At 43.4% G+C, this 11,905-nt stretch overlaps 1 protein-coding gene across 2 annotated transcripts in view; it reads left to right on the top strand.

Annotated features, from left to right (window-relative positions):
* The first annotated feature begins 329 nt into the window (after positions 1 to 329).
* The window catches only part of RANBP9 (RAN binding protein 9), a 73,814-nt gene continuing 62,238 nt past the window's right edge, over positions 330 to 11,905 (top strand). For both annotated transcript variants that reach the window (XM_032462511.1, XM_032462512.1), the window contains exon 1: positions 330 to 1,055. In XM_032462511.1, the coding sequence (XP_032318402.1) occupies positions 476 to 1,055 (580 nt within the window). In that variant the 5' untranslated portion in view covers positions 330 to 475. The remainder of the gene's footprint in view (positions 1,056 to 11,905) is intronic.

Raw genomic sequence — 11,905 nt, 5'->3', positions numbered from 1 at the left:
GCCCGGCGCCCGGACCCCCGCGGGCCCGCCCCCCGCCGCCGCGCGGCCCCGCCCCTCGCGCCGCGCTCGCGCCTCCGGCCCCGCCCCCTCGCCCAGCGCCGCCCGCGCGCAGCGTCTCGCGCCGGCCCGACCAGCCCGCGGGGAAACAGCCGCGAGAGCAGCGGCTACAGCGGTCGCTACCGCGCCTTCTCCTCCCGCGCTGCCGCCTCGCCCCCGCCCTCAGCGCCTCATTCCGGGCCCGCAACCGCCCTCCGGCCAACGTTCTCTCGGGGCCTCCCCGGGCCCGCCGCCCACTCCCCCGGCTTCGAGCCCCCAACCGTCGCGCTCTCTCTCCCTCGGCGCGCGGCCCGCCGCCTGCTTCCGGGGCGGGCGGACTGGGCGCCTGGTGCCGGCGGCCGCAGCGACAGCGCCCCCGGGAAGCGGAGGAGGAAGGAGAAAAGAGGTGGAGGTGGCCGCAGGCTGAGTCGCGGCCGGGATGTCCGGGCAGCCGCCGCCGCCGCCGCCGCCGCAGCAGCAACAACAACAGCAGCAGCTGCCGCCGCCACCGCCGGCGGCTGTGGCCCCAGTGCCCGGAGTCGTCCTGCCGGCGCCCCCGGCCGTCAGCGCCGGCTCCTCTCCGGCCGGCTCGCCCGGCGGCGGCGCGGGCGGCGGCGGCGGCGCCTTGGGGGCCGCGGCGGCCGCCCTGCTCCTCCACCCGCCGCCGCCGCCACCGCCCCCGGCCACCACGGCCCCGCCGCCGCCGCCGCCGCCCCCGCCGCCCGCCTCGGCGCCTGCCCCCGCCAGCGCGCCCCCCGCGCCCCCGGGCCTCGCCGCGGGCCCCGGCCCGGCCGGAGGAGCCGCGGCCACGGCCCTGGCGGCGGGCAGCAGCGCTGCGGCGCCCTTCCCGCACGGGGACTCGGCCCTGAACGAGCAGGAGAAGGAGCTGCAGCGGCGGCTCAAGCGCCTCTACCCGGCCGTGGACGAGCAGGAGACGCCGCTGCCTCGATCCTGGAGCCCGAAGGACAAGTTCAGCTACATCGGCCTGTCTCAGAACAACCTGCGGGTGCACTACAAAGGTACTGGGCGTGTGTCCTGCGGTGGGAATGGAGCCACTGACCCGGCGGGTCCCGCCGCCGCCGAGGCCGACCCGAGGCCGACCCTCCGCCCGCCCCCCGCCCTCCCGGGGCCCGGTGCCCTCGGCGGCCCGCTGGCTCTGCTGCTCTGAGGGTGGCATTGGGGGTCACGGGAAGAGCTGCGATGGGAAAGGGGCGATTCTGGGAGGGGGAGGTGAGTATAATGCTCCTCGGTGACATGGAGCTGGTAATCCCTGGCTGTGAGCAGGACACCTTGGGGGAATCCAGGATGACAGGACATAACTCGCTTTCTGATTTCCCTTTGAGATAAATCCCGGGGCTTGGATGGAGGAATCTATATGGGCTTGGAGTTGGGTTACATTGTTCTCCAGGTGGTGGTGGGTCAGGCGCTCTTTTCTTACGTGGGGGTAAGAGAGGCACGAATCCGAGGAATAATTTCTAATTAAGGGAGAGCAGGGATATACAGGGGGAGGAGTAGCCAGAGAAGGATTTTGCCCCAAATTAGACCAGAGATTGTCTAGGGGGACAGAAGGACTGGGGCCCCAAGTTTGCCGTCAGTGTATCTTGCTAAAAGCTGCTAGGCAGAGGTGAAACGTCAGGGGTACGTGTTTTCTTAGGCGAGCAGAAACCTACCACTACCGATTGGAAATGCCCTGTATTTATGTGTTGGCATTATATGAAGTACGTTGAAAACAAGGCTTTGTTAAATATGTTGTTTAGTATTTTAGAGAGAATTGACTTACGTTTTCCACCGAAATTTAAAAAAAGAAGACATCCTTAGACTAGTGCTTGTTCCCCTTCCTCCCTCACCTACCTCTCCTGTGTTAAAACAAAGCTTTAAGCAGATCAGTTGTATATAAAATTATAAATTGCTATGGAATTTTTGAATTGTAGCCCAAGTTAATAGCATGCTTCAAGTTTACTTGTCCGGGGGAGAAAATCAATATATCGGTCTATCTGGAGACAAATCCAGATTTTTAGGCCCCAAACCTGCTGCTTTTACATTCAAAGCAGCCTCATTTTGATTGGCTTTAAAAGGAGGGTCTTAATCAGAGCCTAGTGACATGGATATAGACGGTATAAACAACCATTGTGGTGAAATTCTTAAAGTTTACAGGACTGAAATTTGAGAAGAATCTTGATAAATAAGTTACTATTTAATCAGAAAGGAGATGGCCACAGAAATCTTCCAAGTGATTTGGCTGCAAAGAATCATGGCCAAAAATAGGCCTTATTGAATATTCCTTCCTTTTATCCATAGATCCAGAGAAGTACTTTCAATTTTAAATGTTAGGCTTCTTAATCTAAATGGCTGAAAATTCCAGAATATTTACTTTTTTTTTAGGTTAGGACATTTTGTTAATACCCTATTGAAGGCTATAATTTAATTTCGTGTTTTAATTTGTGTGAATGGTGCTGTTATGAAGTGTTTACTTCTCATCTGGCTACCAGAATGCTTTTTTGTTAGACTCCACAAAACTTTAAATTTATGGTTAATGGTTAATAATTAGCTTATAAAAATCAGAAGCAGAAGATAGAGAAGATTATTTAACAAAGAATTCTAGGTTTCCGAGCCCTGCCATCATTTGTGATTTTAGGCATGTTACCAGACAGGGCCTCAGTTTCTTCTTCTGAGAGGTGAGGGAATTGAGCTGGATGGTTGGTAAGGAAATTTCCAGCTCTGAATTTCCATGTATCTAAGATTTGTGATTACAGCTTAGTTAGCACTGTAACGTGCCTTGATTAATTTTACTAACTCCTTTTACGTAAAACTGATGATTTGGGTCAGGGAAAAGTGCAGCGTATGTGAAATTGGTTGGAGTTGGAATATTTATGACACTGCTGTCTCAATTATTTTTTTCTGTTGGCCTCTTTATTTCTTTCTGTTGTGTAATACTAAGATTTCACTTTCTGGAAAGTTCACTCTTTTATAAACATGAACCATTATTTGTGGGAAAACAGATTTTGTTGTTTGTCATCCTTTTTCTTTTCTCTCCCCTTTGTCTCTCCCTCCCCCCTTGTCACAAACACAGGACCTTTTCCCCCCTTCTACTGCCTCTTCCTCTTGTCTTGTTATTTTAGAGAGAGAGTGTGTGTGTGTGTGTGTGTGTTGTTTTTCTGTGTGCTTTTCTAAGTGGACCACACCAGAAGTACCAGGCATCTGAGCAAAGGGAAGGTGTCGTAGGTAGTGGTAATCAAACTTGAAGTCACAAAATAACATGAGAAACTACTGTTCACAAGGTATTTTTGCATAGTATAGAATTTCGTAAGATTGATGATAATTGTTTTCCAGAATAATGAGGATGTTCCTTACCTTCAAAATAGACATTTCTTTTGCTCAGGACATATTGTTTTGAAGATGTTATTCTTCTAAGCCGCAGTTACTCCTTTTGGAAGCAGTAGGGTTCCTTAAATGATTTGAAGGGATTAGTGTTGGACAATGCCAGACATGCAGACAAAGTTGATTGGATTGCAGAGGAATTGGGTGTGTTTATTATATGTTAAATTAAAAAAAAAAAAATCTTTGCACTTAGCAGCCACACACCAACTGTTGAAACCCTCAAGTAGGGCCTCCTTTACTTTTAAAATTCTCATCAGCTTTGAATAAATACAAATATGACAAGTTTAGACAGTTAACAATGATGACTTTGTTCCAACTTAAAACATTTCAATAAATATGACAATGGATTTGATTAGTCTAAATGTTTCAGTTACAGGTTGTATTTTTATATTTGTGAAGTTCCCACTTTTTGGATACTTTGCAAGACATTTTGTTACATACACTCAGGATTTGTTCAAGATGGTGGAATTAGCATTTTGGATGTGAGAAAGTGGGAGGGCCTGGAGGTTAGAATTTCCCAGCCACAAGTAAGCCAGGATTGGAAACTAGTTTTCACCGATTCTAAATTTAGTGTTCCTTCTATTATACCGTATTGCCTGCTTCAGTTTGTATGGGACTTAATTGTCTCAAGTAGGTAAAATCCAGTGAACACATTTATAACTTCTTGAAGAATAGTTAACTTTGAAGAACCGTTGATGTTAAAAGTATTTCCTCTGGTGAAAAGTGCTACCTGGAGCACGCGAATGCCATGGAAAAGTCCAGACACCTTGATTATACTAATTTAGGGCAGCTTAGAAGAAATGTAAGGTAAGTGAAAGTTGGGAATGATAGGAAGCCGTGAATAGTGAATTGCACCTTCTCACTGAATCATCGTTAACAGTATCTAACCAAATAAGTTGAGCTTTTAGTATGCCTAACTCCCGTCTCTCTCAGTATCACCAGTCGTTAGGCCTTTAACACGTCCTAAATTTAATTGCTGATCTAATTTCTTGCACTTCTTTATGTAGAACAAATATCTTAACAGTATTTACTTGTTTACCAATACATATGTCTTGAGATTTATGGGTGATGTTATAAAAATGTTCTTTAAAATCAAGGAATTAAAAAACTGAGCTTTTCCCAAGGATCCCTTTGCCAGAATTTAGCTTTAAAAATTCTAGTGGGTAACTGCAAGAATTGAGTCTAATAATTATACTGAACAGAAAAGCATACAATAGTATTGATGATTTATTGAGCACTTGCTATAGGGTAGATATTCTGCTGGGCCATTTGTATATATGCCTTACTTTCTATTTATTTATTTTATGTTTACTTTGTGCCAGGTTCTGGGGCATTTAGAGGTGAGTAAGATACTGTCTTTGAATTCAGAGCGCTCATAGGACATGAAACAGTGTGTGTAGCAAGGGAAGTGTTATGAAGAGTTCTGTGGAAGATAGGGTTAGGGTTAGCTCCAGCTGACACTGGAAGGGATGAAGTTGGTGGGTGGGTCAGGGACAGCTTTTTGGAGAGGATGCGGCCAGTGGTCAGTCTTAAAAGATGAGTATGATATAGGGATAGAGGAGAGGCTGGCCATTACAAGGGAAAAGTGTAAACAAATCATAGAGGAGAGAATTATTCTTTATGTTTGTACCTACAAGCAGTATGGGGTTATTGGAATTTAAGCGTGTGGCAAGGAGCCGCTGGGAAAAGATTGTGTGAGCCCTTACAGAGTATTTTATTGAGCTTAGATCTTATTTCTGTAGGAGATGAAGAATCATCAGAGGATTTAAATAGGAAGTAACTGGCTCATTGTCATCTTTGTCAGATTACACAACAAATTAGAAGATGAATTCAGGGGGCACAAAACTGGAAATAACAGACTCATTTAGAGGACTGTTGCAGACCGTGTCAGAAATAAGGACCTGAATTTGGTCAGTGGTTGGGGTGGAGAAGAGCAGACATATCTGTGATCTGTACTGAAGTAAACCTGACAGGATGTGATGGAAAGATAGAGAAATCAAGGATGATGCTGGATTTCTAGCCCTGTTAGGTTTTTGCAGTGAACCATGAATCAGATAATGATCACAAGGAAGTATTATGATATGTTTGGAGATGAGTAAAAAAGGGGGTATTAGCCATGTGATCTGACCTTGTGTAAACCAGAAGACGCCAAAGAAACAGCCTTAGAGAAAGAACAGATAGAGGTGTTCTAGAGTTAGGGTGGCTCTGTGTAATCGCCACAGCTGGAGTTCATGACTTTTCACTTTATTCTAATGTTAAAATGACTCAGCCACAGTCTCTAGTTTCTGGCTGTTTTCTTCTCTTTTCCCTGCTGAGTGGTTTATTTTTTTCCTTCCTATTTTAAATTCCCAAGAGACTTATCAGACTGGCCTCGCTACTTGCCGTCATCCTTAGTTGGGCAGAGCTTTTCATTATATGCTGCAGAGTGAATTGAGGGCCCTCTCCTAGATGCTCCCCTGTGCTGAGTCAGCTGTAGGGTTGTGAGCGTCATTAAGAAATGCAAAACGTCCTCCTGGCACAAGGATAGTCTGGGCCTCACTTCTTTCTGCAGGGGCAGTGTGGGGGGCAGTTTCTCCTCAGAGAGGCTGCCACATACCATCATAGACCTGAACTTGGGAGAGAGGTCGAGGTCATGAGTGATTTGGGAGTTGCCTCTAGCTAGTAGTTGAAACTCAGTGTATGAGAGAGAGTTAAGTAAGCTAAGATCAGTGGGCCAAAGATGGTACCTTGAGTAACACCAGCATTAGAAGACTAGTTGGAGCCCAAGAAGGAATAGACATCTGGACAGAGGGGAGTGTGGTGTCACAGAATCTGAGCAGAGCAAACGAGGAAGTGAACTTTGGTGTCAAATGTTTAGTGAGATAGGTACAGAAAAATTTCCACTGGGTTTGGAATTAGATCGTTGTGACCTTAGGGAGAGCAGTTTAAATTGAATGATGGGGGCAGAAATCAGAGTAAATAGAAGGGACCAAGCAGAAAGTATAATGAATATAAGTTATTCTTGAGAAATATAGATGAGGAAAGAGATTAGGCAGTACCTGGAGGAGAATGGAGGTTAAGGTGATTTTTTTTAAAGTTAAGTTTTAAGTGGAGTTACGTTGTATCTGGAGAGTGGCTTCTAACATCATCGTGTAAGATGAAAATCCACGTAATTAAAATTATCAGTAAAAAACCCTTTGGAAAGTACTGTGCTAGAGATTATTGTATCATTTCTAAATAAGTCTCATTTTAGTTTGGCTGTGTGTGTAAAACTGAAATGATGTAAGTTAGATGAGAGTATGATGTTAGTCCAAGGTATAGAGTCCCAATAAATGTCTACAAAATTTAACATTTTAACAAATAATATAAATAGTCACTATACCTGGTTTTATTGGCTTAAGCTTAGAAAACAGTTCATTATACTAACCACCTACCCCAGTGCATTATTGACAATGATTTATAACGTAGAGGCATTTAATTTTATAAGAAGTGCATACATTTCTGGGACACTGTGCCCTTATAGGTTGGGGGGAAGGAGAATAAAGAAGGAAAGGATGAAAATACAATCGTGGGAGGCTCACAGTGTAAGGGCTTGGAGGGAGGAAAGCGGTTGAGAAACTTGCGATGCTTGGACTTGAGGAGGAGAGAAGTACGGTGCTGTTCCTCTGACGGTAGAGAAAGAGGTGGGCTGGGATGGGCAGACGGGTTAGTGCCAATAAAGCGGAGAGGAGGACATAACTATATATAATGGTGGAGTCCCGCTCAAGTCCCATTTTATGATAAAGGAGACGAGGTAGTTTGCTCACTGAATTCGAGTAGCAGACTTCAGGCCTAAAGTGAATGATGAAGATGTGAACTAGCCACTGGGGGAATGGGCGACAAGCTAAGCAAGATTTCTGTGCCGTGGTGGTAGCAGCAGTGGGGAAGCCTAGCTGATTGACGTCATTAGTTCACAGTGGAGGCTATTTGCAAGATTGTTGAACTTCATTCAGCAAAGGCCAACTGCCCAGTGCAGGACTAGGGAAGATGGATTATAATGCTGATTTAAGGCTGTGGTTTTGTTGGTTGGGCATGATGGAAGGATAGGCATATGAGGGAAATCGAGATATTTGAGAGATTTTAAATGATTACCATGTATACCATCCTGGAAGAGGAAAAAGAAAAACAGACAAACAAGAAAGGGCTCAAGGAATTGGAATTCCCTGGATTTGAAGTGTAGAAGTGGATTCTTCAGAAAGGGGAGAGGATAGAAGGTGTGTCCCAGGGGAAGATGTCTGTATTTCCCCTATATGCCAAAGCTGTGTTGCTGGAAAAACCTCACGTTTTCCACAGAATTGCACACTAAAAGTAACAGGGCTTATGGGAGAAATAGGGCTGGTGGAGACCCATTAAAACCTATGGAACTTTGTAACCAGAGTACTATAGAGTAACAGCCCTAGTAAAATACAAGCCAGGTTAAATTTCCACTGCGTTTGTGTCGGTATCACAGGCTGCTGATCCTTCACAGCCTTCGGCCCTGGGATTTGGTCTTCCTGTTAGAGATGTTCCTTGTAAATTCTTGTTAGCTGTTTAATCAAAAATAAAAATCTGATTCAGGGTTTAGCCCTTTTCACCACTTTTTTTTTAAGCAAAGAAGAAATGCTTACCTTTAGCTACCAGGATGACTAAAATCCGAAGAAAACCTGACCTGACAATTGCTGGGGAGGATACAGACAGCAGCAGGAACTCTCCTACACTACTGGTGGGAGAGCAGGATGATACACTTTGGAAGGTGGTTTGGCAGTGTCTAACAAAGCTACACTTAGTTTTACCGTATCATCCAGCAGTTGAGCTCCTAGGTATTTACCCAGGTTTGAAAATTTATGCCCATATAAAAATCTGCACATGAATGTTCATAGCAACTTTTCTCGTAATCACCAAAACCAAGAAACAACCAAGATGTCTTTCAGTAGGTGGGTGGGTAAACGATGCTACATCCTTGGAGTGGAATATTACTCAGTGATGAAAAGAGCTGTCCATCCCACGAAGACACATATGGATCTTAAATGCACGTTACTAAGTGAAAGAAGCCAATCTGAAAAGATTACATACTGTATGATTTCAATTATATGACAGTTCTGGAAAAGGGAAAACTGTAGAGCTAGTAAAAAGATGAGTGTTTGTTAGGGGTTGAGGGGAGGGAGAGAGGGTGAGTGAGGCAGAGAACGGGATTTTGTAGGTCAGTGAAAGATTCTGTATGGTACTGTATCTGGCTATGTGACGTATGTGTTTATAGAGCCCATAGAACTTCAGAGCATAAAGAGTGAACCTTAATGTGTGCACATTAAAAAATCACTTAGGAGGGAGGGGGAAAATCCCAGGATAGAATATAGAATGTGCCAAAACAGACTATCTTACATACGTATGAAGCAAGAGGAGGGGAAAGGCGTTGACCTAAGTAACCTTAGAAATAAATGAAGTCTATAAAACTTAAGGTAAAAGATACTATGTAAGCACTGAATTCTTATTGATGATAAGTTGTGTCCCATGGGGATATTGGTTGACAGTTCTGATATTGCTATCCATAGGTACTGGAATTTAGCATTTAAATATGGGTAGCGGATGGTGGGAGTTAGGTTTCTCACCATTGGAGTAGAATTTTACAGATAAGCAAAGGGAGGCAGTTAGAATGATCCATGAGTTAGAGTTGGAGACAATAGTGTGCAGTCATGTTTAGTTTAATATGTACGTAGATGATTACATGTAAAAGTATAGACCTGTGTATATATACAGGGGTTTAGCCTACACACATATTTCCTTGCTCTTGTCGATAAGGAGGCCTAAAAGCAATGACACCCCAGTAACAACAAGCATGCCTAGTACCTAGATCTCGGATTCTAATGCCATTTGTCCGTAAAAGGAGCTAGGGCTCCTTGGAGAAATGGCTGATTCTAGGACTGGGGCAGGAAGTACACAAGATGAGCTTCTAGGATCTTGTAGTGCCAGAAAGTAACAAGCAAAAACACAAAACACACAATGGAGGTATGTAAGAGTGCCAGAGGAGCCAACTGAAAAAGCTCCCAGTGGCTAAACAGGGAACAGTTTGAGCAACAAAAGAAATTAAGTAGTGTTGAATTATAAAACAAAGTATAAAATAAATATGCATGAGATGCATGAGTCCATACTGATATAAACGAAGAGGCAGTATCTTAGCACTTTTGATCTGTACTGCACTTGAATTCTTCCCAGATGGTTTCACATAGTAGCAAGTGTTGCAGTTCCTGAAGCCACCAGAAATCAGGTACAATAGGAATGCACTTCTGTAGGAATCCCAGCTGTTTTGACATAGGGCCTTTTGTTATATTGCTAAATTTTTCTCTTTAACTCATTAATGTACTGGGAAAAGCTGTGTTATGACCTGAATGACTTCTTTATCATGCTGACATCATTCCTGTGTTTATCAAGTGCATGTGAGCTAATTTGTATTCAAGAAATGTGTTTTGTAGCAAAACAGACTTTATTAGAATTTAATAGTTCTGAGGTGAAATAGTTTCAGGTGATATCAGAATCCAGAGTGTGGCTCCAGGAGAGATGCTGAAATTAGAGGGGAAGTCAGTGGGAAAAAAGAGGTCCAGGAATTAAAATGTAGAAATAATAAAATAATCACAAATAAGTGTTATGTGTGTTAATGTTGTTTGGAGGGTTTATAAAGAGGAGGTTAGACCAAGTCAGAGCGTTTAGAGAAGGAATAGTTGAGGAAGTAAAGCTTGCACTGAGATGGAGCAGTCAGACCTGACCAGTCTGGGAGGGAAGGGGAGAGTGTCCAGGTAGAGGGAGAAGACTGGGCCAAGCCTGCCTGGCCAGGGTGGCTGGAGCAGAAAGGAGGAGGTGGAAAGTGCTAGGGGAGAGCGAGATCAAACAAGATTTTCAGGAAGTTTATCTTTTTCCAGGCTGAATGGGAGGCTTTAAAGAGAGAATATTCGTTGTATTGAGGGCTGGTGGTACAAGGAAGTCTGATTTATATTTCCAGAAATGCACTTGGCTGGATGTTGGAGAGTGGAGGGGGCTGAGGGAGGGGTTTATTCAAACCCTTTCTGTTTCGGTTATATGCAGTCAACAGATGTTTGAATAGGAAAGCTTTGGAGTTCTGAAGCAGTACATGTATTTTCTTCTTGAACCATCTTGAAAACACTTGACATTGAAGACTCTGGTTTTAGAAATTTACACTTTGGTGTAGTGTGAGGTTGTACCTTGGTCACTGCAGAATTTAAGGTGATAATCCTTAAATGTTCCTGCTGATGAACATTTTTAGAAATAGGCCCTTTGCTCTATTACTGGTCTCACCTAAAAATAGTATGAGTCTTTTTAATCTTACACCTCAACTTTTTCCTGGGTCTTTACATTTTAAAGTTAATTTAAAAATGAAACAAAGCCTTTTAACATTTACAGAATTTTTCTGTTGTGTCTTAGTAGGGCATAATGAATATAATAGAACCTTGAAGATTTATGATTGTGTAGTTCTTTACAGTTATTTATGCATAATGGAAAAGTGTAGGGTACTCTAATTCAGGCATGGATTTAATGCATAATTCTACCAATTTAGGGCAAGTTATATAGCCTCTAAGAATTTCTCCATTTTAAAAAATGAGGTTACATAATATCTATTTCACAGATATTGAACGAGAAAAATCTGTACAAAAGCACCTTTGAGAGATTGTTTACCCTCAGATTGTTTTCTTCCTCTTTTCCCATAGAAGTAGCAGGAATAGGAGATGGGAGTACCTGTGAAGTGATCCCAGAATGCTCCTGGTAACCAGTCCTTCCTATGGATTCAGAGCTCGCATTTGGTCAGGCTTCTTGACTTTAAATCCCAGCACAAATCCTGGTTTGGGATTCTCACTCAGCAGTACGACCTGGGACGAGTTTCTTTAGCTTCCTCAACTATGAAATGATAAATAGTACTTACTTCATAAGTTGTTTTGAATGTGAAATGAGTTAATAAATACAGTGCTTTTAGAATGGTGCCTTTCACATGGTATTAAATTTATGTCAACTATTATCACTTATTATTATGTATACCTTGAGATTCCCTTATCCCTAAGCATTTTGGTCACTTCTCTGCCAAAAAAAACCCCCAAACCAAAAATAAAGGCTAGTTGATTTAGTACTCCAGGGTTAATCAGAGTTTTCCCTAGATTTATTTTTAAGTGTCTAAATTTTAAAAATGTGTTTAATTTACATGACCTTTTCCCAGGCAGCTCAATTATTTGAATATAAATTTACTGTAAAAGATATTTTGCTGAAACCATAACTTATTAAATGTCTGATTTTAAAAAGTAACTAGTGTATCATTCTGCAGATTTGTGGTTATTTTTTTTCTTCTGCTTAGCTCAGTATAAATACTACCTACATATGTTAAAGCAGTTTTATTGGCGTCTATATATTGCTGCTTCCACTTTAATCTTCCTAGCTAGGTTTATCACCTCTCAGTGGTCACTGGGCTGAGAAGTTCTGCCTATAACACATTTACTTA

Source organism: Camelus ferus, chromosome 20 (genome assembly GCF_009834535.1).
Source record: "Camelus ferus isolate YT-003-E chromosome 20, BCGSAC_Cfer_1.0, whole genome shotgun sequence".
In the NCBI taxonomy this organism is placed as follows: domain Eukaryota; kingdom Metazoa; phylum Chordata; class Mammalia; order Artiodactyla; family Camelidae; genus Camelus; species Camelus ferus.
The sequence above is the reverse complement of the archived record's forward strand: the minus strand, read 5'-3'. Positions and strand labels throughout refer to the sequence as shown.